General features: G+C 37.5%; 1 protein-coding gene across 3 annotated transcripts in view; it reads left to right on the plus strand.

Moving 5' to 3' along the window:
* The window catches only part of KIFAP3 (kinesin associated protein 3), a 108,168-nt gene that overhangs the window by 19,662 nt on the left and 62,138 nt on the right, over positions 1 to 26,368 (plus strand). For all 3 annotated transcript variants that reach the window (XM_036272709.1, XM_036272708.1, XM_036272710.1), the window contains exons 9-11: positions 1,373 to 1,551; positions 8,075 to 8,237; positions 24,597 to 24,697. In XM_036272709.1, the coding sequence (XP_036128602.1) occupies positions 1,373 to 1,551; positions 8,075 to 8,237; positions 24,597 to 24,697 (443 nt within the window). The remainder of the gene's footprint in view (positions 1 to 1,372; positions 1,552 to 8,074; positions 8,238 to 24,596; positions 24,698 to 26,368) is intronic.

Here is a 26,368-nt window from a genome sequence, read left to right on the forward strand (position 1 = left end):
AAGTATTGTGTCTCTCAAACCCTAATATAGTTACATAGTGAATTAGTTTGTTGCTTTCATAGAAGATTGATGTAAAATTTTTCAATATTTCTCTTTTATAAAAATTAGTGTTCTTAGAGGGGTTATTGAGACATGTGCATGCTCACTAGTATGGTTTCTCATTCATGAGCTGCAAAAGCTTGCGAGAGTTAGAGAGACTGACCTGGGGCTTCCCTGTGTACATTCAGGGTCTGCTTCGTAGCTGACTACTGAGGTTTTTCAGCTTTGTTGAGATATAATTAACATACAGTGTTAAGTTTAAGGTATCGATGGGATGATTTGATCTATGTATATATTGAAAATGTTTATCACAATAAGGTTAGTTAGCACATCCTTTACCTCAGATAATTACCATTTTGTTGTGGTGGTGGTGAGAACGTTTAAGCTCTCTCACGGGAACATTCAACTATACAATACAGTGTCGTTGACTGTCATCACCGGGCTGTACGTTAGACCCTGGGAACTTACTCGTCTTGTAACTGAAAGTTTGTACCATTTGACCATTGTCTCCTCATTCCCCCGTAACTTCGCCCCTGGTAACCCTCAATAGTTTATGAGTTCAACTACTTTAGATTCTACATATAAGTGATAACTTACAGTATTTGTCTTTCTCTGTCTGACTTATTTCACTTAGCATGATGCCCTTAAATTAAGGTCCATCTATGTTGTCACAAATGGCAGAATATCCTTCTCTCTTTACAGATGAATAATGTGTGTGTGTGTGTGTATTGGTTATTGCAGTTATCTAAAAGAACTAGTAGACAGTGAGTTCAACATTGTCTACACATTGTCTAGTGTAACAATTATGTTACTGAGTTTTATCTGGTTATTTCCTGTAGTGACTATCAGAAAATCAGTTTGAAAATGAAAAATGTTTTAATATCCTCAGATTGAATTCTAGCTGTACAATACATTTTGGATTATGGCTCTTTTTAACATAGCAGTCCCTAGTTATTGAAGCTTTATCTTGTTTTCTGCATGTATAAAATTATTTTTCCCCATCCGCTTACTTTGTTATTTGCTAACATATACTTTTAATTGCCATTTGATTATTATTAAGCTCTAAGCTCCAAGAGGGTAGGAATCATTGTCTTATTTTGGTTATTGTACCCTTCTCAGTATATATATAAACATATATATATATATATTCTTTTATATAACATCACTCAATAACAATAAATGTTTTCTAATGAATGAATTAATAACTAGTTAAAATTTCAAAATAATATATTCTCTTGTAAGAACTACATCTGTTACTTTAGTGAGTAGGAATGGTTTGTTAAATTGTTGCTTCAATGTGCAGTCACGTCATTCTCCTCTCTCACTTCTCCAGTTGCTCTTTATCTGCTCCTGAACCTCGCCGAGGACACGCGCACAGAGCTGAAGATGAGGAACAAGAACATCGTGCACATGCTGGTGAAGGCCCTCGATCGGGACAACTTCGAGCTGCTCATTCTCGTTGTGTCCTTCTTGAAGAAGCTCAGCATTTTCATGGAGAATAAAAATGATATGGTAACTTACCCTGAAACAGTCCACATTTCCCATTTTCAAGTTAGAATATTTTGATAAGAAGTAGACACATTATCCCCCTACTGAGATCATTCTGAATGGAAAATTTACAATAGAAATAACTCCCTTAAGTGGCTTTATGAGGAAATACATTTCATATTACTTAATACTCCAGATAATTGAAGTTTATAGAGAAAGATAAACTTTTTTTCTAATGTATAGAATGCATGGTTTCATATTAAACATAATACATAGAAAGTAATTTAAACAAGATTGTGCTTCAGAGTCATCTGCCCTTATATTATTTTTTCCTCCTGCATTTCTGATATCTGTGCGTGGAATTCCAGTGTAGCCAGTCTCTTCGTTCTCACGCACTGTTCCAGCTGGCGGGCGTAAGCCTTTGATTGTGCTCCCTGGCATCCCCCTTCCTCCTCCAGGTGCCACGCGCCAGGTCATTCTTTACTCCGTCTTCATTTCTTGTTCGAGTTCTCGCATGGTCTTTGAGACTTACAAGTTCATTGTATAGTGTTTCTCCTTCTGAAAAATATGCATAATACAGAAATATATAAAGATAGAATAAAAATTACCTGCGTTTTCCATGTTACTAAAAAGTCTTTGTGAGAACAGTGTTATATTAAGTAGACCAGACATTAACCTTACCTTGTTTTTGAATATTTAAGTTGTTTATAATTTTAGCTATTATAAAAAAATACTTCAGTGGACACATTTATACATGTATCTTTGCCTATAGTTCTAATTATTTTCTTAGGCTATTTTCCTGGAAATGGAATTATTGGCTCATTGGCCTTAACTCCACTGAGGACCATTTTAGAACTATATGCTAATATAACTCATTATGTCACTATGTATTATTGGTATAAGTGGATTCTACTTCAGATAGTCTAAATATACTGTATTTTTCATACTTTTTTTTTTTTTTTAAATCAAATGAACTAGGAAGTAGCTTACTAAATGACACGTATGCTCTTTGAAAACTTAAGACTGATTTATCAGCTTTATTATTAAAGCTGATATGTGCCTTCAATTCTGATACTTGAAATATATGAAATTTTATTTTACCCACAAATGTTTAGCATCTGTCATCTTTATCATTAGTATATAATTATTGATGATCACTGTATTCCTGATATTGTTTTAAGATTGAATGTACTTGAGAGATTAATCAAAACATTTTTAAATGTATTGATTTAATATTTAAGAGAACATGATGACATGGTGATATATATATATATCACATACACACACACACACACACACGCACGCACGCACGTGCGCTCTCCTGAATAATTAGAATGTGGTAAATAGTTAGCTCCCCTTGCTTTATGTTGCAGTATTGTCTTTCATTTATGTGTTTAGATTAAGTTTACCTTTAGTAGTAGATTCCCAAAGTTTAAATTGATTTATCATCAGCATGTGTCTACTATATGTTGATTAGATTTATATTTAATACAGTTCTTAGATGTTTATTCTATCAAAATTATCTCAAGAATATTATTAAAAATTATTTTCTGATAATATCATAGATTGAGAATATAAATGATCTCATCAAACCTTTATTTTTATTAAGGAGGAAAAATCGGAGGTTCAGGAAAGGTAATCCATGCATAAGAATGATTAGTCAGATTTTTACTGTCGATGGTATGCATTTGATCTTTCATTGTGGAAGAAATGCATTTTATTTAAGGGCATTGTATAGAATTAGGATTTTTAGAGCTTACCTGGACTTTACCTCCACATTTGGATTTAGTGAGTTACCTCCCAATTCTGCAGATGAAGTAGCAGAGGATCAGAGAAGCTAAGTAATTTGCTCAAAGAAAGATCTTCAGGTTATACTTCCTACTCTTTCTCTCTGCCTTCAGGGCAAACATTTTTTTGTCTTTATTTTATGTTGTTAAAAAAATTTAGCAATCTTAAGTATAAGCAATTTTTAAATAGCTGCCAGAAACACTATAAAGAATTACTTAAAGACCAAAATAAATTTACTGATAGATTGTTGATAAACTGACACTTTATATAGAATGTTTAATAAAAGTATTAATTAACTATACATTCCATTTTATAGATATCAGATTGAGAGAGCATTGCATGTTGAGACAAGTACTAAATTTAGCTTTGGGATTGGGCTTTTATAAACCTGAAAGATATGATTAGAAGGCTGTCTAGTGTTTGACTATCTGATTGGACTACCTGGCAATTTTACATTCCATTTTCTGCAATGGAAATACAAATTAATAAAAACAAACAAACAAAAAACTCTTCAGGTTACTGTTATTAAGTTTTCTGTAACACCGGTGTATACTGTTGCTTTTGCAAAAGAAAAATATTACTTAATTAGTAACAGATGAAGCCTGCGGCAATTTTATTTAAAAGGGGTGGTGGAGAGGGATGGCTGATCTATTTGTGAGGTTGTATTATTTATTTAAATAATACGTTCATTTTACTGTTGATGTGAACTAATACTATCCTTGCTTTTTAGAGTCATATATTTTAAAGGAAATTTTGTTTACTTAAAAAAATTTTTAATTAATAATTTAAATTTAGTTTTTATATTTTAATATAACAAAAAGGTAATAAGTCATATTAGAATATGATTTTAAGAGTAACAATAGGGTATATATATTCCTTGGGTTCTTATTATTAAAAATTTATAGTTCTTTATATTTTAAATATGTCTTTTATCAGTTATATTTTTTGCAGATATTTTCTCCTTTTCTGTGGCTTGTCTTTTCATTCTCCTGTAAAGAGCAGAAGATTTTAATTGTTATGAAGTCCAGTATACTAAATAATTTTTTTAATGGATTGTATTTTGGTGTTGTATTGAAGAAATTTTTGCCTGAGTTAGGTCACAAAGATACCTTCCTATGTTCTGTTCAAGAAGTTTTATAGGATTTGTATTGTTGATGTTTTGTTTTAGTCTGTGATTTATTCATTTTTAGTTGATTTTGTACATGGTGCAAAGTATGCATTAAGATTTATGTGGCAAAATGGATGTCCAGTTGTTCCAGCACCATTTGTTGAAAAGACTATTCTTTCTCCACTGAATTACCTTTATACCGTATTGAAATTGCCTTTGTACCTTTGTTGAAAATCAGTTAGCTATATATGTGTGGTTCTCTTTTTGGACTCTTTTCTGTCTCTTCTATTCCACTGATCCATGTGTTTGTGCTTTTACCATTACATCTTTGTCTTGATCACTGTAGCATTATAGTAAGTTTTGAAATCAGGTAGTATAAGGCCACAGATGTTATTCTTTTTAAAAATTATTCTTGCTATTTTAGATTCTTTACTTTTTTATACCTATTTAGAATCAACCAGTTTATTTCTTTAAAAAAAAAAAAAATCCTGGAATGTTGATAGGGATTGCATTGAATTTATTGGCAGTATTCAGTATATTAACCATATTGGATTTTCCAATCCATTAACATGGTATAGCTCTCCATTTGTTTAGGTCTTTCTTGATTTCTTTCATTATTTCAGTTTTTAGCATATATATTTTACACATATGTTGTTAGATTTATTTCTAAATATTTTACCATTATAAATTATAGTTTTTATAAAAGAACGATTACAATAAAGGTATGGAAAAGGTGGTATAGACGCTTTATAACTCTAATAAAAGAAAAAATATAGCAAGATTATTCATAAACTTTTTGATAATTGCTTTATCATAAAGATATGAGATGTTTTTATAACCAAATTTTTCTAATTGCTACCTTAAGAAATGAGAATACAGGCTTACATTACCAAATACGTTTTGTCCCCTGTGATTTCACAATCTAACCAAGTTCTCTTGAAGCAATTTTATAATCTTCTAGAGTTGGGGGTGGTGGTCAACAGACCTTTTCTGTAAGTGGTTAGTCAGTGTTTTAGGCCTTGCAGTTCATAGTCTCTGTCAGTTACTCAGCTCTGCTGGTGGAGCATGGTAGCCGTGGTAGGCCGACTGTAGACAAACGAGTGTGACTGTGTTCCCATGGAACTTTATTTATACAAACTGCATGTCACAGTTACTCAGCTCTGCTGGTGGAGCATGGTAGCCGTGGTAGGCCGACTGTAGACAAACGAGTGTGACTGTGTTCCCATGGAACTTTATTTATACAAACTGCATGTCACAGTTACTCAGCTCTGCTGGTGGAGCATGGTAGCCGTGGTAGGCCGACTGTAGACAAACGAGTGTGACTGTGTTCCCATGGAACTTTATTTATACAAACTGCATGTCACAGTTACTCAGCTCTGCTGGTGGAGCATGGTAGCAGTGGTAGGCCGACTGTAAACAAACGAGTGTGACTGTGTTCCCATGGAACTTTATTTATACAAACTGCATGTCACAGTTACTCAGCTCTGCTGGTGGAGCATGGTAGCAGTGGTAGGCCGACTGTAAACAAACGAGTGTGACTGTGTTCCCATGGAACTTTATTTCTAGAAACTGCAGTTTGAATTGCAAATAATTTTCATGTGTCATGAAATAATCTCCCTTTAGTTTTTTCAACCATTTAAAAAGGTCAAAATCAAAAATTATCTTCAGTTCTTAGGTTTTATGAAATGAGATGTCAGTCCAGATAGATACATTAGCCATAGTTTTCTGACCCTTGTCCTAGAGTTTCAATTATTACTCAACCCAGTCTCTCTCCTGAGTTTTATAAGATTTTCCAAGATCCACAATTACCTCGAATTATAGAAGACAGAAATAAAGTAACTTTGCTTCCTTATCATACACCTGTTTTTCAGTTTATCAAGTGTAGTTAATGGCACCTACATGCACCCATTGACTGTGTGGTAAATGGGCCCGAGACTGCTCTCCTTATATAGGCCTTCTCACAAGGTTGGCCCTTGGTGGGCGTCTAGGAGCCTGGATTTCTGGAGTGCTTCCACTATTCCCTAACTCATAAGGCTGGCGAACTGTGCCGAAACTGTCTGCGTAAGCAATGTGGTTCATGGTGAACACCTCTTTCCTTCTAGGAGCCTGGAATTGTAGTTCATGCCAGGCAGAGGGTACCTATGTACTTATCCCCAGTAAACACCTTGGACACCAAGTTTCCATCTCAGTCCAACATAGGAGCACATCCTGTATTCGTCAGTGGGAAGAGGATTCTAGGGAGCTTACACCTGGTTTCCTCTGGACTTGGCCTTCGTGTGTCTTTTTTCCTTTTCTAGTTTTACTTTGTATCCTTTCGTTGCATTAAGTCACAGTCGTAAATATGGCTATATGCTGAGTCTCATGAGTCCTCCGAGCAGATTTCTGAACCTGAGGGTAGTCCTCAGGACCCCGAACACGCTGACAAGCCGAGAACCGGAACAGCATCTCAGTGCCCCCTCATTTCTCGTTCGTGCGGTCTGAGTGTGTCTCATGGACGCCTCAGAGGAGTCTTTTCTCCTCGATCTTTACGCCTTTTCTTTGATTCAAACCCTAATCATAATACGATATATCTTTCACTCTCTATATAGGGCCCCTAGGGATTTGTGTTTTTGTGTGTGTTATGTATGTATGTATATATGTATGTATGTACTGATATGTTTATGTTACTAGTCTCACCGTGTCACCTTGAACTTAAAACCATTCTGGACACTCTACTACCTTTAGGACAAGGTTAAAGCTCCTAGCAGAGCATTGAAATCTTTTTGTGATCTGTCCAGTGTCTGTCCTTGTGGGCACCTGCCACTCTGCGGCAGACACTTCGTACCATGGCCACCCCAAAGCACGGCTGTCTCCCAACAAGCTTGTGTGCCCAGGTGCCTGACCACTGACGCGTTCTTCTCTCTGACCAGAGGGCAGATTAGCTCACATTTTAAAGAACTTTGTTTCCAGTGTGAAGTGTTTCCTGTCCTTCCAGGTGGCTCAGTGCTTTCTTCACTGTTGCTTCCAGGGCACTTGGTTGATTGATCACATTGTGGTTTGTGGGTGTTTTGTGTTGTTTTTCTTTCATTTTTAAAATATGTTGTTAATTGGTTTTTTAGTGAGAGAGGAAGAGAGAGGGAGAGATAGAAATATCTATGAGGAACACAGAGTGGCTGCCTCCTGCACGCCCCCTGCTGGGGACCAAGCTCGCAATCCAGGCGAATGTCCTGATCAGGAATTGAACCTGCAGCCTTTTGGTGCATGGGTTGATGCTCAACCAGCTGAGCCACACTGGCTGGGCTATCACGTTGTATTTTAATTATTTGTTCAATTTGTCTGCCCTCTTTTTAGACTGCAATCCTTGAAGGCCAAGACAATATCTTACTTGATCTAGCACAGGGCTGGTACTTAGTAGGTGGTACTCAATGTGTTTTCAGGAATCCAGTGTAATTTGTCTTCTAGTTGATGCTATTATGTAAGGAAGGAAGGGATGGTGTTACAATGTATATTTTTGCTTCAAAAGTTCGCTTTCAGAGATGTTTATAGATTAAAATGAGTGTATATATTAACACATAATTACTTAGGGTACAATGTAAAAGTAATCATTTGTCATCTTTTTTTGTCTTATTGTGCAGCAGAACCTCACTGCATCTGTATAATTATTTTACATAGGTGGAAATGGATATTGTTGAAAAACTGGTAAAAATGGTACCATGTGAGCATGAAGATCTGCTGAATATCACCCTCCGACTTTTACTAAACCTGTCCTTTGACACAGGACTGAGGAATAAGATGGTACAAGTTGGACTGCTTCCCAAGCTCACTGCACTCCTAGGTATGCTTTTTAAAAATTAGTGATAGTGTTGCTTGGAATTTCCAACATCACTGGAAAATTGAGCTGTGTGTTAAAAAGTCAGCTGAACAGAAACTATGCTCTACATATTCTTTGGTTGGGAGCTTAAAAATAAACAGAATGAGTGGCAAATGGCACGTGCCAGGCTCCCCTGGCGCTGTGAGATGCCCTGGAATAGAACCTCACTCTGACTTCATTTACCCTGTGAAAGCGAAACCAGAGTGCAACCGCACATGCCTACCGAGGCGGCGAGGGAAATATTTTCTTTCCACCGTTTTCTTAGAAAGCAGACCTCATTTAAGTTCTTATATGCTGCCATACTTTTAGGAAACTCCTGACAACTACTCACAATTGGTGAGTCTTTTTGTCATTAAGTGGAAAGGGCACTGTTACATAGCGTGAGTTAGCAAATACGGTATTGGAGGGTTCAGTTTATAATACATTATTTTCTTTTAGCTGTTAGCAAGGTATCTACGTGCCAAGGACGGACTCAAGTGCTAACTCCCCTGTGCTCTCACACAATAATGCTTCTCGGCAGAGTGGCGTACGCCCTAGACCTCCGCTCAGTGTCTCTGTAGGCACCTGCTCCTCCCACGCGTCCTGTGTTCTGTGTCCCTGGTGAGCCCCTCACAGTTTCCCAAACAAGCTTTTTTTAGGCCAAAGTGCCCGTTTGTTGCTCTTTCCTTCTACCAGGAATGTCATTGCCTTTGTTAATCAGAAAGCAAATTCTCACTTATCTTTTAAGACTCTGTTCCTTTGTTTCAGTACTGCAGCTTCATTTTTGCTTTGTAGCATTCTCCATAGAGTCGAAGATTTTGTAAGTTTCCAATAGTAGTAGTAGTGAATGATTTAAAAGTAAGTTTATTCTTTGGTACCTAGTATCTATGAATCCAGTCTCATTGACATCATCATTTTCTTTGTAATACTAGTATTAACATTTATTGAACCTTTACTGTCCCAGCACTTAGCTCTGTGCTTTGATTACATTATCTCATGGGATCCCCATCTGAGATCTGTACTACGGATTACATAGCTGATACAAAGCAGAGCTCAAACTCAGGACTATCTGCTGCCAAAGCTGGATTTATTAACTAGTATAGTAAACTGCTATGTATGGTGATTTTAAGAGGGCTATGATTAAGTAGACTAGGCAGAACTATAATTTAAAAATCCAGTTCTCCAAGTCCTCTTTAAAATAAGTTTTAACTTATCTCTTACTCTTTTCTAAGAATAGGAAACTTTTAGTTTATTGGTCAGTCCAAGAACATTTGGCTAATTGGTCAGTCCACAAATACCACACAGGACTTGGACTGCACATGTTCGAGAGACTCTGTTGAGGAGTACTTTCAAAAATTGCTTTGGAGAACCAAAGCAATACAAACATTAGTGAAGAAACAGAAAAACTTTAAAAGTAAAATTGATGGGTCTTGAATTTAATAATGTGACCCTCCATTTATCATAATCTAGCAGAATTATATATCAAACATTACAATTCTCATTGTATGAAGATGAATAAATTGATTCCTTGTCCTGAAGTAATTTAGAGTCTGTTTGGTTTGTTCAGGATCCAGTCTCCTACTTTTATGAAACATGATTTAAAAGAGATTTTGGGGGGAAATTACAGGATACTCATTTCATATTTTGTTAATAAATATCCGTCTCTTTTGTTGCTTGCAAGTCACTGAATTTTAACTTAAGGAGTTTCTTTTGTTTTCCCAAGTGTTCTTTCGCCTAGTAACTTTCTTTAGTTCTTCCTTTTCATTCCATGGAAGCAATGGCAGTCATACCTAGTAAACAGAGAGAGAATTTATCGATATTCCGGGGTCAAGGAGAGGGAGAACATGTCCACATTGAAGAGAAATCCATCCATACTAGAGAAAGAACTCTGCCTTCAACTTCTGTGAAGTGCTTCAAAATGTTACAAGTTTACGTCTGTTACTTCGTTCACATTCTTTTAATTTATTTATTTGAAGGGGACTATTATTTTTCTACTCTTTTTCATTTAAATTATGGGTTTTAATAAGCTTCTGTAGGCTCTTTATAAAGTGAACCTATGAAAAAAAGCATGTTCCAAATTTCAAGTAACTGATTCAAAATGAACTTTTGGAACATAAAACCATGTTGTAAACTTTATTTTATCATCTCCCAAAAATGGCCCTTTTATCCATTAGTTCCCAGGAAAAACCTATCTAATAAATGTATTAGGAGGAGAAGGCTATGGCTATTAATAAACAACCCTAAGATCTCAGGAGCTTAAAAAACTACAGTGGTTTATTTCTTGCTCATATTACATGTCCATTATGAGTGAGTAGAAAGTGCTGGTCTATGTTAGCATCAGTCAAGGACACAGACTGGTAGAGCAAGAAAATGGAGAATTGTACACTTCTCTTAAAGGCTTCCACTGGAAATGATCCACATTATTTTTATTTACATTTCCATTGATGAAAACAAGTCACATGGCCATGCCATACTTTAAGGGGTGGGCAAATGCTTGGAAGGACTAGAACTGAAACACAGGTGAGCAGGCAGCCTAAAAATCCTGAAAGGTGTTTTTCTGAATTTTAGCTGGGTTTCCAGAGTTTACTAGAATTTCTTAAAAAGTACACCCTGAGACATTGTAGCGAATACTTCCATATGTACTATCTCTAGCAACAATAGTAGTAGCACAGAACACACTGATTAAAAGCCAGAATTATGGAGCCAGCCTATACAACTTTGAATATTGACTTCATCAATTACTAGCTATGTGATATTATGCAAATTACTTAACCCATATGTCAGTTTTCTCATCTCCAGTATGTAGATAATTTGTACATATTAATAGGGAGGGTTAAATGAGGTAATGCAGTAAATGTTAGGGAATTATACATATGTGAAATTATTATAAAATTACATAGAATACAAACAATAGCTAGCCAGAAATGGGTCTTTTTTTTTTTTAAGTTTTTCAGGCTAACGCCATTAGGAGTATTTAATCATTTTGTATGTAGGTTTTTAAAAATTGATTAACATCCCTCTTTTGTTAAATATATTCTTAAATTTCCCTTAATGACATGAACATAATTTAAATTTTTATTGAGAAGCATTACAGTGTAGTAGCTAAAACCACAGGCTTTGGAGCCCGAGGGCCTGGGTTCAAGTGCTCTGTAATTAGCTATTATTGTTTTTGCTAACGTTGATTCAGGTTTATAATTCTGGAGATAATTTATTATGCAAGGCTGTGAAGATGACCGTGCTCAAGTATTTCACCTTGCTACCCGGCCCCTGAATGCCATGTATTGTAATTTTTATGTGCAGTTTTCCTGTTTCCCCTCGTGTCCTTGGCTGTCACCTCTCATTTCTTCTGCGCCAGCAGCAAGTCCATGGCAGCAATTTTCCTCTCCTCTAACGGTATTTCTAATCTCCTGTGGTCTTGGAAACCGGGACCGGGGCTTATTTGAAGTGTATATTTTGTTGAAAATGAATTCCAAGTGAATGCCTGAAAGGTTCTCTTCCTAGTGACATTCTCATCCTTGCAATGTTTACTGCGTGGGCTTTGCCACGTTTCTTTTGACTGTGAAGAAACCCATTTTGCATGATTGTGCTCTTTGCTATGTTTAAAGAAATGTTATTCAGTGTATAAATGATTTCCTGGTAAGTGATTATTAGGATAGTCATTTTCACATTTGTTAATGTGAATGTTACTTGTGTGGAAAATTAAGTCATTAACCCCTAACATAGTAAACTAAACTTCTCCATTGAGTAATGATATGTTTAATTTCTCTAATCTTTGGTCATTGCGATTAAATAGAACTTGTAGTAAGGAAGCATTATAGAGAACAGATTTTAAAGGATTAAGAAATAATTCATCTAGAGCAGAGACTTTCAGACATCTTTTACCTGATCTATAGTAAGATACATTTTATATTACAACCCAATACTCACTCATGTATGTGATGTATATGTATGTACATATATCCATATATGTTTGTTACTATACATTGCATTTTATTTATGATCTATTACATATTTAGTTTAATAGCCATTTCTATATGTAATGCACCATATTAGCTATATTTTTATTCTACTTAGGACTTACTCATTGATTTTATGTTCTCTGATTGATTTTGATGTTCAGTTGAAAAGCATTGAATAAGGGAGTGATTAGACTTCTTTCCCTTCAGATCTTCAGAACTATCAAGGTCGCTGCTGGACTTTTAATGTGTTGTTCAGTTGATAATCTAAATTGTTCTAGATTATTCTTTGGCAAATATTTGGAGTGATTACATGGGAATGAAAAAAAAATTTTGAAGTGGAATAAAACCTTCTGTAAATCAAGTATTTAAAGAATTTGGGCTGCATTTTCTTCACTGTCGTGGAGAAAGAATTAAAGAGCATGCAGTAGAACATGAGTGGTCAGTTTGCTTTTTCATTAGAAATAAACTCATTGTTTAATATATGTTCACACCGACAGATGACTGAATTAAAGAATTGCCCATTTTATATGTAGAAATTACTTATTTTTTAAAAGATGCAAAAAATGCAGAAGTACTATTTTAGGGCTATCCACGTGGTGGAACTTTTCAGAAATGATTTTTAAGGGATGCTGTTTCAGTTGGAAATGGTATCAGATTTTAAGTAGGTTTTTTATTATTATTTGGGGACCCCATAATTGAAAAGTCTTTTTATACTTAATAATAGATTACTTTAACTAGAGTACAATGAATCATGAATCTTTCAGGTTCCAATAAAGCTGTGCTATGTGAACATTTAATCCCCTTCTCTTGTATCCTGAAACATTTAACTAGTACATTGCGACCCCTGCTGTTGTGAGAATGGCTGAATAACTGAAATATGTATATAACGGAGGAAGGTTTTGTGATCTAAAGAATTGTTACAGGCAGAGGAGAATTTGTTATAGTTCAGCTTTTTTGCCATGCAAGGCTCTGAGTGAACTATAATATTGCCAACATTTTTTTTCATATTGTCTTATCATATAAAGCATTTCCCTTAAGAATTTTGATTTTTTTTCCCTTTGGCATCAGGGACTAAAGAGAAGTAAAAAATTTTAGAAATTATTATTTAAATTTTTCTTTCTCCACTTCATCTTGAAATTGATTGGTTTGAAGAGTCTTGGTCTTTTCTGAGGCATAGAGAATGGTATTCTCTCTCAAAAAGTTTCAAAATATTACTTGGGTTTGTAGAAAACCTTATATCTAAATATTCCTTTGTTTTTATTTTCTTAAATGCCACCAAAATTACTCCTTTCTTATGTTTTTTGATATGTTATTTTCCTAAGATTTCATAAGGACCCTAAAGTTATCTCTGCCTAGTTCAGTATCAGTTTCAGATCTTTCATTTCTTTTCATCCCTACACTCGACATCATTTCTTCTGCCCAGAAACGTCACGTGTGCATTCGGGACCCCTGTCACAGCCGGTGGTTTGTATCATAGCAGTGTGATTGTATGCAAATTGAACTGGACCTAGTAAGCTTGGCTTTACTTATCCAATTGATGGACAGTTTGTTCAGGTGTTTATGATATCAAGTTAACTTTTTAAAAGTGTTTAAAGATTTTTGGCTCATCTAAGAATCAGATCATTAAAAAATAAATTTTCTTGTCATAAGTCCTTAAGCCATTTGACCTTGATGTGTCTCAGGAGTGCTTCCTTATGTCAGAATATCCTGGGCTGGGAGATGGCAAGGAAATACCTTGTCACAGTGTATTCTTCAGCTCCCTGGAGAATGCACTGATAGTGTTTCAAAAGCAGCTTGAAAAACAAAATCTTCTTAGCATTTTGTCGGATGCACCAGGCAAATCATGTTTTTTGCACCTCTCAGTTGCTCTAGCGGGATGTTTCTTCAGCCGAATATTGTTTGATGTGCTTGGGGACGAGGAGCCTAGAAGCAGGCATACAGAGATGCATGGTGGAGATGTGTTCTTCGGAAGGGCCTAGTTCGTTACGACATTGGTGCGAGCATAAAGTTTAAATATCACATGACAGGGACAGTGTATTACAGAATGTGTCACACCTAATGATTTTATTTTTAAAACTATTAGATTTCATTGGTGAACTCTTTTAGACAATTTTGAGTTTATTTGATTTTTTTCCCTCTGTGAATGATATTAATATGTATTTTAAATTGAGTAATGTTCTGAGTTTTCATGTCAGCTTTTCAGTTTTTAACTAGATTTTCAAAGGAATTTAAACTCACAAGAATAAGCCTTCTAAAATATAGAGGTCTCATCAGATATATATGAATTTTTTAATTTGTTAAAATAAAAATTGAACAGGCACAGCCAACCTGATGGTTAGGAGATTAGGTAGCTGCCCATAAATTACAGGCAGTCACCACTTGCTTTAATTTTGCTGCTATTTTGTAAGTCTTCCCTGTTTATCAGGAGATTGTAGGAATTTAGTGATTAGTGCGTCAGTTTTCAAACTTTTGGTCTCAGGACCCCATTCACACTCTTAAAAAATATTGAGGATTCCCCAAAGAGCTCTTAATTATGCAGAGTTATATCTGTGAATATTTGTGGTATTCAAAATTAAAACTGAGAAAAATGTTAATATTTATTCGTTTAAAAATAACAAACCTGCTACAAGTTGACACAAATATTTTATGAAACGTAATTTTTTCCCAAAACGACACCTAGAAAAATGGCATAGTTTTACATTTTGCAAATCTCTTTAATCTCTTAAAGTCAGGCTTCATAGACAACAGCTGGTTCACATATCTCAGCAATCTGCTGTGATGTCATAGATCGTGTCTGTCCTGTACATCATGTCATGTGGCCTCTTATGAAAGAAGGAGAATTCTAAAATGGAAAATTGTATATTCAGATTGCCATAAAAGTGGTGTGACTTTGTGGGTCTCCTTTAAGGGTGCTCAGAACACACTTTGAATTAGAGCATTTCTGAAAGCTTTTAATTCCTATTAAATGAAAACTCTCCTGGTAGTAATAATTCACCACGAGTCTCCAATTAGCTGCTTAAATCAGCTAGAGGACATGTTTGATTTTGCCAGAATATATTTTCTTAATCCTTTTTTTTTTATTTGGATTTCTAGGCATGACCCAAACCCTGCCGTTCCCCTAGGATAACGCTTATTTTCTCTTAATCTAAACATTGAGTTACATTTCTTGCTCTTTGGACATCTGCATGTTCAACCACTCACATCTTAGAGTCATGGTTACCGATTTCTTTGGAGCTTTGCAAAGGGGGTGGGGAATGAGTGACATGGTGCAGGGCTGTGGAGACGGAAGACCCTGAGCCCAGACGGCGGCCACATACGTGAATTCTGGGTAATTAACATGCTGGACTTGTAATGCTGCTCAGCAGTCTCACTACGTTCTCCTTGTCCGGTCACCCCACTCTCCTAGGGGAACTTCCGTCCTCTGCCTCGTCCGCTGCCTCGTCCCCACGATCCAGCCTCGGCCGTCTCCGCACTCAGGCCATTGCCTTGCTTCCTGTTTCCCAGAGAGCAGGGCCTGAGCTCCGCTGCCTGCTGGCCCTCCGCCTGCGTCTGTCTGCCCTTTGCTTCTCCCCCATCGTGGATGAACTGGCCCCTGCCTCACGTCGGCCAGCACGCCCTGCCCCCCTTCCCTCTCCCCCACGCCAGTTCCTTCCCCAGAAAGTCCCCTCTTCTCGTGTCCTTAACTCTCCTCCCCTCTAGGAGATCATCCTGTCCACATACAAATGTGCTCTTCTTCCATCTTAGTAAAAGTTCTTCTTGCCTCTCACTTTACTCTTTTACCTTGCAGCTGTCTTCGCATTTTCTATCTTCCTGCGACTGCAGAATGCTCAGGAGAGTTGTTTTCATTTCCTGTCTCCATTTCTCTCTTTCTTTTCATATATTTATGTCCCTTCCTGTGTGCTGTCTGCTGTCTCCCTCTCTCTGTCCTGTCCCCTCTCTCAGTTTCTCCCTCACTGTTCTATACTCTTTCTAATCTTTTTTTAAGTCTTTAAAAAACATTTATTGATTTAAGCCCTGGCTGGTTTGGCTCAGCGGTTAGAGCGTCGGCCTGTGGTCCAGAGAGACCCGGGTTCGGTTCCCGCTAAGGGCATGTACCTCGGTCGCAGTTTGTCCCCGGCCCTGGTTGGGTCGTGTGGGTGGCAGCCACTCGATGTGTCCCTTTCACGTCGATGTTTCTCCCTCTCTCTTCCTCTCTCTCTCTCTCGCTCTATCTGAATAAAAAATGGAAAAATATCCTCGGGTGAGGATAAAAAAAAAGAATAAAAAATATTTATTGATTTGAGGGAGAGAGAGAGAGAAACATCAGTTTGTTCTGCTTGTGGATGCATTAATTAATTGGTTGCTTCTTGTATGTACCCTGACTGGGGATGGAACCCACGACCTTGGCATATGGGGGCGATGTTTTAACCAACTGAGCTATCTCGCCAGGGCTCTCTTTCATCTTTTGCAGTGAGGCTTTATCCCGTCTCTCTGTATCCCCTGCCAACACCCCCCATCACACTACTCTGGCCAAGTCCCGGCGGCCTCCACATCGCTCGATCTAGCAATCGCTCATCAGTGTCCAGCTTCCACAGTGCTCAGCTGAGGACAGTGTCTGAGGTGGCTCTCCTAACCCTTTCCGTCCCTCTTCCAGGACACAGGGCTCTGTCCTTCCGGAGTACCCAGCCTTCTCCGTCTCCTCCCCCAGTCTTGAAGTACAGAGTACCTCCCGGGCCTTAGTCCTCGGGCTTCGTCTCTGCCTGTGCTGGTCATCCATTCCATTAGATATGTTGCCTTTACTGGTACGAATAGGAAAATAATTTCAACCCTTTCTGTATTTTCTTACTCCAGCATTACCACTTGGATGCCTATGAGTACCGGAGGTTTAACACATTCAAAATGATGCTCCTGAGCCTCCCACACACACTCACACAATCCTGCCACCGCCCCCAATCCTCCCTCAACTCTTTATTTTCAGTCTTTTCTGTTATCTCCATAAATGGAAACGCCCTCTTTCAAGTTAACTGACCAAAACTGGGGAAGTTTTACCCTTGAATTCTCACTTCCCCTCTTTTCCTCCCTCCAATCTATCAGGTCAGTCAGCTCTCCTCAAAGTGCAGCTGCCACCCCCCGGGCCCAGCCACGGTCAGCTCTTCCTCTTTAATGCAGGAGCATCCTGACCTCTGTGCTTCCTCCCTGGGCTTCGTCTTTCCTTAACACCGCACACACAGTGATCCTATTACAATTTAGGTTAAGTCATGTGATTTCTCTGCTCAAAGCTCTCCAATGACTTCCCGTTTCAGAAGAAGAACCAGCTCCTTACAAGGGCCTGTAAGAGTTACATGTTCCCTCCCGGCTCCTTGCCTCTGTAACTGCAGCGTGTAGTACACACTCTCTCGTTCTTTCTGCTAAAGGCATGTTGGCCTCCTCGCTGTTCCTTGAATCCAGTAGACACACTCCTACCTCAGGACTGTTGCACTTCCTGTTCCTGCTGCCTAGAATGTTCTTCCCCAGTTTTGTTTCGCATGGTTAATTTCCTCACCATCCTCAGGCTTTGCTTTTAAGTGACTGTATTTAAAATTTCAACCCCTGGCTCCTGATGCTATCTTTCCCCATTTCCTTGTTTGTTTCTTTCTTTATTTATTTATTTTAATTTTTTTAAATTTTTTTATTTTTTTTGGTTACAGATGTTTCTCCTTTTTTACCCCATTGGCACCCCCCCACCCCGTCCCCAGCTTTGTTGTCCATGTCCATTGGTTATGCATACATGCATATAAGTTCTGTGATTTATCTCTTCCCACCCCCCACCCCCTCTTCTGAGGGATGTCAGTGCCCTACTTCCATGTTTCTGGGTCTACCATATTCCTCAGACTGTTATGTTCATTATATTTGTATATAAGTGAGATCATGTGGTATTTGTCTTTCTCTGCTTGGCTTATTTCACTTAGGATAATACTCTCCAGGCCCCTCCATGTCATCTCAAAGGATAAGAGATCTTTCTTTCTTACAGCTGCATAGTACTCCATTGTGTACATGTACCACAGCTTTTTGTATTTTTCTGCACGGCACTTCATCACCACATAATGTATCTTTCAAATAGTTACCTTTTTTCTTGTGTTGCCATCCTCCCACCAGGCCTGTCGTGCCCACCATGCCCACTATGTGCCAGGCCCCAGAGAGGACGCGCTCCATGACAATGTGGAGTTGTGTTAGTTTCCCTTCCTGTGTGCCCAGCCTGCAGCAGTGCCTGGCACAGTACAGGTTCTCGTAAGTACTGGGGTGGGTTCCTGTGTGAAAGGAGCACATGGAATGAATGGATTTCAAAAGAGCTGAGGTTGAGTCTTCCTTCCCTTCGCTCTTTAGCTGGTGACCTTAGGAAGGTCAATTAATCTTCATGGAGCCTTTTGTCTTGTTGAGAAAATAAGGGAATAAAATAGGACCTAGGTCACAGGACTGTTATGCGAAGCAGATGAGCGCATTCATAGAAGGCCTTATACCAACGTTGGGTATGACAAGGAGAAGGAAAGGAAGGGGCAGGCTTCAGGGACTAATGGTTGCTAAATGAAAAGGGTCAGGCGCGCAGGAAAAGTCTTTTTGCTTCATAGGTTTGAGACTATTTCTAGGGGTTTGTTTTAAACATCGAAATAGCTCTGTACTTTCACTTGCATTATATGATGTAGATTTCTTGAGTGAATTGTGTAAATTCAGGGCAGGAGTCTTCTAATACAGGGACACTCAAAGTATAAACTGTTACTGAGTAATGAGTAAATCTAGCAATTGAGATAATAAGCATTTGGACACTTACAGCAACTTAATAAAAGCAACTTGAATAAAAGTATACCTTCTGAATATAATAATACAAATTTTGAACTTCTATTTTTGCATACCTCTTATTTAATTTCATTTTTATTGTACGTTACAAAAGTATTGGTATTTGATACACTGAGAGGAAGAATAAAAACCTGACCCCATGGCACAGATAGTTTGAGGAACTATTTAGATGAATGACAGGTTTGATCTTAGATTAGCATACTGTTCTTTTAAAGTCTTCAAACGTCCATGTCATGTTTAAGCCAGCATCACAAATGACCATGCCTTGCCAGACTGTCTTAGTTCATGTGTTAGCAGAGATGAGAATATTTCTAAAAAAGTGAGGAATTAGTAGTATTACCTAGAGATGTTGCTAAGTTTTTTTGGTATTTATAAAAATTGTAATAGCTAAAAGTTAAACTCATACTCAATAAAATATTCATCAAGTGCTTGACTTGTATCAGGCACTTTAACACATAATTTATGAATCTCTGTGCAAGTTAACTACAAAAGTTAACTCTCTCCGACATCTTTGTTAAATGTGCCCTTTGCTCAGCGGAGCCACACTGGTCAGTGTTCAAGTTTGCAAGTTTGGGCCATAGTTCACGTCTTGATTAAAATCCCTATCTGTGTAAATTTTGATTCTTCTCAATTTGAGGAGCATGAGTCCATGTTAGTTTGCATGGCTGGTCTGTGCTTCAAATAATTTCATTGGTTATGGTGGGAGAATGAAGTTCCTAGTTCAACAGCGCTGTCGTGCCTGCCTCTCAGTTCCGCATGAATCATCTCACAGAGGACCCACATTTTAGGCAGAGTAATGTTAGACCGTATGCTCTTCACAAAAGATAAACGAGAGTTTCTGAGGTTTCATAGACTCACATACGTGTTGTTGTGTTCTGTGAGGGGACCCGGGCTGTATCGGAGAGGAGGGGCAGCATCTGATTGTCATGCTCCACGTCACATCAGCTCATCTGGGTTTCGGGGCCCTTTCCAAGGCCCGGGAAAGGTTTTATCAGCGTGTAGGGAGTCAGAAGAGGTCAGGAGCTAAGTGATAAATGTTTGATTTCTTCCGGTTGAGACAAGTCTGATTTCCCTTATGTTGGGGATGGCCAGAACAGATACAGTTGGGCTCTAAACTTTGATCACTTAAAAATGAAGGGTTATTTTCTTTGACCATTCTGTCATAAGTCCTTAAAAAAGAAATTGAAAAAGTTAACTTCTGAACACTTTTGAAATGCCTCCATAATGTGAAATTTACTTTTTTCATTATATATCAATATGACTTAATTTTTAATTTATCAGAAGCATCATAAAATGAAGAAATAAAGCCAGCCTTTATTTTGTGAAGAGCATTATTTTATAAATAGCCTTTTCTGACTTGATTATTAAAAACTGTTTGGGAAACGGTCAGAATAATGTTTTCCAATTAGGAGGTGTTTTCTTTTTTCTTTTAAACTAGGTTGCCTTTATGAAGGTTTCTTTAAGAAACTTAAAGTAGATTTTTTTAAATAACTTCATTTGGCCTGTTTATTACAAAACTGTTATGGAATTTCACACATCTGTTTTGGAACGCAGGTCCTCATAGACTACTGCACTGTTTCTCAATTTTAATAGGCCTCATTATCCTATAAATAAACCTACATTTTCTTACCTGATCAAGTGAGCAAACAATAGGGGTTAGATGTGGTAACCGCTTTAACAAAAAGCACATGTCTAGCCGTCAGGGTGAGGTAGAGTCATATCAAGATTGCTTGAAGTTATTAATGGCAGTAAAATTTATGCTTCCTCCTGTTTTCCCAATTAAATCAAGAAGCCTTTTTTCTTAAGATTCTTCTATCACCAGCTGGTTCCAATACTCTGTGTGTGAATATTGCCTGGGGTGTCTCCATTTCTGGATGGTAAAGGGCGACCAAAGCACATTAAGTCAGTGCTGGGGACCCGTAAGCTAGAAAGCAGGCCTCGTTAAGGGCTCCGTTTTGGTCCTTATCATTTGTACCACAAGCATGCATATTTTGTAGGGTGTATTATAAAGAAGTTGTTGTGGTATGCTCTGGAGGTAATAAAAGAATACTACAGACAAGGTAATAAAATAACTGAAAACATGTTGAAAGTCTTTGAAAAATAAGTTACATGGCAAAATGTACAATTGTACATACTACAAAAATGAAAATGCATCTAAACTTAGTGAATGCCTATTAATGTAACAGAGCTATTGCGATAAATGGTCGATTTGCGATGTCACTTTCTTGTAGTTTTTAAATTAAATAATTGACACACCATCATTTATCCATGAAGCATTGCATCACAGAACTATTATTACACTTGTTTCCCTACTGATCATTGTAACTTAACCATGTTGTCATTTTTTTTTACCTCTCAACTCATGGTTAAAAACTCTTGGATTTTATCTATTTATCTCACTTCTTGACTAGATTTGACGGTGAACACATACATTATAAAATAGGAGGCTATCCAATGCAGTTGCATTCTTAGAAATTGGTCTCTCCAGTTTCAAGTTTTAACTAAGGCTATCCGATTTTACTGGATATGTATCTGTAGTGTGTGCTCTAATAAGTTAAATGTAAAATTTTGTGGAAACATGTACTGAAGACGTTCTCATGTGCCTTCAGTACACTTTCAGTATATGTCTCCATATTCAGTATATATGTCCAGTAATTGCTGCAGTGATCTTTTAAGTGGTGTTCTTGCCTGTGGCATTTTCACTGCACTGACTGCTCTGGCGGCTCTAACTCTGCGGAAACTTACAGACACTTGTGATTTTTGAACTATGTTGTATTCGCACAGACGTTCTAGGGGTGATATATCGCCTTACTGCTACTCTATCCTAATAGAGGGGTGCTTATATTTCCACTTCGCCTATCTTTTCACGGAGCCTTTGTGACTTCAAAGGGAGTGTTCCACTTTGAACGAGACGTGGAGTGAGGGGAATGAGAATCTGGCTAATGATGTGGCCATAACTCGTGTTCTCACTGTTCCCACAGAGTTGGGCTGGGTCCACGCAGAAGCGGACATTTGGCCTCGAGTTCAGGTGTCCAGAACTCATGTTTCTGCGAGATTGAGCTGTGAATGGAAAATCCCGGGTGTCCTACAAAATTAGTAGCTAGATGGTGTTTTTACTAATCACTTCAGAGATGAAAAAACTGAAGACATTTTACAATTCAAAACCCATCAGCCTACGTTTGCCCTTTAATTGGCAGAATATCGATCGTGAGAGCAGCCGCGAAAGCTGATTTTTTTCCCTCCTTCAGCTGTTCCAGCTGAACTACAGCTGCAAATTTCTTTAAAAAGGAAGAAAGAAAAACAAAACCTCTTGACTGTATTTTATAAGTGCAGTAATTCCCACAAAATCAGTTACTGGAGTTAATGACCAGTTTGTTAAGGCATTAACTGCCCTCAGCTGGGAATGACCAATTTTGGGGGAATGGGGCGCACAACTGCTAAGATAATTCAGGAACACTTTCAAATAACGATCCAGCTAATTAACGGTGAATTCCTGTGGAAATCCTATCGAAGTACTTATGACCTCTGCATTTAATAGCCAGTGAGTTCATCACGATTCATGTTTATTACCATAAATACCAAGAGAAGCATAATGACTAGGCCATTTTTTTTCCACCCTGGCCTTATTACTTGAACAGATTTGACTAATCCACCTCTACTCATTAAGGCCTAGTTCTCAAAATACCCGGTCTCTTCACTGCTCTGCTCAGAATTCACAGGGCCTGGTGCTACGCCAGCCTGCCGACTGCCGCAGCCTGCCTGTACTCGGGGTGCCGTTGAGGACTAACGGGTGTCTACGAGTCTTAAAGGAGCCCTTCTGAAATGCCTGCCATTTGTAGGATGTAGAGGAAGCAGAGCTGGTTAGCTGGGGTTTATGGTTTTTCATCATGAATTTTTAGAAACCATACCTTCCAGCCCCTCGAATTGTTTAGGATATACAAGATTGTTGAGTGTTGTTTTTTGTTTTTGTTTTTGTTTTTTTGTTTTTTTGAGGTTTATGTTTTAAGGACTAAGATATCCATTCTTTCAATGAATGAAGATTATTAGCTTATAATAAAGGATAAGCTCTTATTTTACTTGGACCATTTAGTCTAACTTAATGGCTGTTTATTGCTACATGATCTGCAAATTAGCCTTTAAGTAATAATAAATGTTGGCAGCCAGAAAGCCTGTACTTTGTGTATGCAGCTGTGTTTGAAGAAATGAATTCAGGTTTTTTCCAGACATCTTCTCTCTCCAGATACTCACTTTCGTCCTAAAATACTTCGTCTTTCGTTGTAGCTGTCAGGTATCTGCTAGATGTCATGAAGTTACAGGCTGTGTTTTTATCAGGTTAATAACTTGTAGAAGTATTGATCAGTGAATAAGGTACCTGTGGTTTATATGCTGTAATCTTCATTCATATATTGCAGTTCTTTAAAAGAGAAAGGAAATATGTAATGTGTAACAAGATTTGAATTACAATCATCAAGGTAACACCTGGGTAACAAGACCATTTATGAAATATTTACATTTTTTAAAATAAAAAGACAAGTGTCAGTTTATGTCTTTTTTCATCTCTAAATAAATATAAAAAAGGATGAAAATCAGTTTCATAGACATTTGCAAATCAATTGATTGAGTTCTTGGGAACCTTTACCCAGATAAAATCTAAAGGACGTATCAGCAGCTTGGGGTAGATCGACCTCTGAGTACAGAACTGTAGTCCCTTGGCTCTGTCGTCATGTCTTTCACACTTTCCTCAAGGAAAAGTCTCTGGTGTAGTGCTCGTCACATTCCAGTTTCTTTTGTTCGACTGTGCTCAGCCCAAACAAGGGGGAACTCCTATAGGTTTTCTTTGCCGGGCACATACTGCTTAAAGAGAAATGAACTAATGAAATTGGAAGGTTTGTGTGCAGTATTCTGAGACCTCTCTCTCTGTATCCGGTCATCTTCTTCATAGCCCTTCCCCTCCACCTTCTCCTCTCGAGGAGAGAAGTTCACTTCTGTTAAACACAAGGAAGTTTGGAAGATGGAAGAGAGATTTGCAGTGTTTGTGGTGGTGGTGGGAGAGCATACACTGAGGATAATAATCTGTACTGTGATGATTTTCTTTTCTCAAGTTTATTTTTGTTAAGGAATTTATTGCCTGATGAGAATGAGAGAAGAATGAGGGGTTCTTAGGAGAGCAGAGCCCTCGAGTGTGGGGACTCTCCTAAGCCCAAACTTCTAGAGCAGCAGTGCTTTATAGGAAGTATTAATAACGTGTTTTGATTAAAAATAATAATGAGGGTGGGGAGGCCAATTTTATAGTGGGCTACTGAAAGTGATTGGTTCTCAGATTTGGGCCTCATTTTTTATCTAAAAATATACCTTGCAAAATACACATTACCTCTTGGAAATTATTAATATTTCACAGATAGTTGGCTCCAGACTTGGGAGATGAAATAGAGAGCAGGAATATTTTCTAGGAGAGAGTTACATAAGGGTTTGATTCAGCAGTTTGAAAGTTTTAATGCATTACTTTGAGTGAGTTATACAAAAAAATTAAAGCATATAAATATCGATCGCCATTTCCATGATTTTTTATTCCCAGGCAATGAAAACTACAAACAGATAGCAATGTGTGTCCTTTACCACATAAGCATGGATGACCGCTTTAAATCCATGTTCGCGTACACAGACTGCATACCACAGGTAAGTGGCGGAAGTGTTTTTAAAAAGAGCATTCAAAAAAAATTTCTTTTCACTTTTTTCTCTTCACTTGCCAGATGTCTGTTTCCTAAAAAAAAACAAGAATTCCTTAAAATATCTATTATAATATCAATTTGTTATAAGTACAGAACAGTATAACATGAAAATAACTTTGTTATCCCAAATGCAGAGATAATCATTTAACATTTTGGTCCATTTCCTTTTATGTAGTTAAAACGAATATATTGAGATTGCAGGCTCTGTGTAATTGTAGGTTGCTTTATTTACTACACAGACCATGAGTCTTCTCCCATGCCACTGAGCATTCTTCACAGATTTCTAACAGTGGTATAAGGTTCCATTGCATACATGTACCGTCATTTAAATATTGTTAAATTGTATGTTTAACTTTTTTCTAGTTCATCATGTAAAAACAGATATAAGTAAATGTATGTAAGCAAACGAAAAAATGTGGAATAAATATAGTATACAAATACTTATCCATACCTCTGATTTTTTCTTTAGTTTAAATTCCTAAAAGTAGAATTATTAGGTTAAAAGTCATGAACACTTGTGTATTTGACACATTGTGGCTAAATTACCTTCTAAGAAGACACAAGTTTGTATTTCCAACTAGCATTTTACTTTTAGCAACACTGGATGTTATCATTTATCTAAAAACGGAGTGTCTATTTCATTTTATTTGCATTTCTATGAATTGGTGAGGTTAAACATTTTTCTTTTAATTTTTTTCTTTATTGATTTTAGAGAAAGAGGAAGGGGGGGAGAGAGAGAGAGAAACATCGATGAGAGACAACATCGACTGGCCGCCTCCTGCACGCCCTTTGCCAGTGGTCAGGCCCACTCCTGGGCATGTACCCTGACCAGGAATCGAACCAGCGACCTCTTGGTTCATGGGTCGACACTCAAGCACTGGGCCACACTGGCCGAGCATAAACATTTTTAATATGTTTATTATGTTATGAATTACTCATTCATGTCCCTTGCCAGTTTTTCCATTGGCATGTTAATATTTTCATGATTAATAAATAAGATCTTGCCCTGGCTGTTTTGGTTCAGTGGTTAGAGCATCAGCCTGTAGACCAGAGTCACAGGCTTGATTCCGGTCAAGGGCACACACCTCGGTTGTGGTCCTGTTTGGGTCCTGCAGCAGGCAACTAATCGATGTGTCTCTCTCACATCGATGTTTCTTTCTCTCTCTCTCTTGTTCTGCCTACTGTATCTGCAGATAAATGGAAAAATATCCTCGGGTGAGGATTTAAAAATAAATAAATAAGATCTCTAAATATAACTACTTGGACTCTGTCATATTACAAACCCTTCCCAACTTTGTCACTTGCCTGTTAATTCTGTTATGGTTAGTGGGAATAAGAACTTTGCATTCTCTGAGGAGAAAATGCTTCATCAGAATTATTTTATTTGTATGGAACTGTCCTCAGTTTCTTGATATATTTCATATGTTAGGTCTACTTGTCTTGAAGGAATTTAGTGATTTATCTGTTTGTTTATTTTTTGGCATGGACTGTAAGGGTAGAGATTCTATACATATATGATTTTGCTCTTAGGGGATTTACATTCGTAGAATAACTAGTGTGCCATTAATCTTTATTAAACCAAGCTACAGTAATTTGATTATCTGATGATTAAAACACT

The sequence above is a fragment of the Molossus molossus genome, unplaced genomic scaffold (genome assembly GCF_014108415.1).
Source record: "Molossus molossus isolate mMolMol1 unplaced genomic scaffold, mMolMol1.p scaffold_m16_p_20, whole genome shotgun sequence".
NCBI classification, from domain to species: Eukaryota; Metazoa; Chordata; class Mammalia; order Chiroptera; family Molossidae; genus Molossus; species Molossus molossus.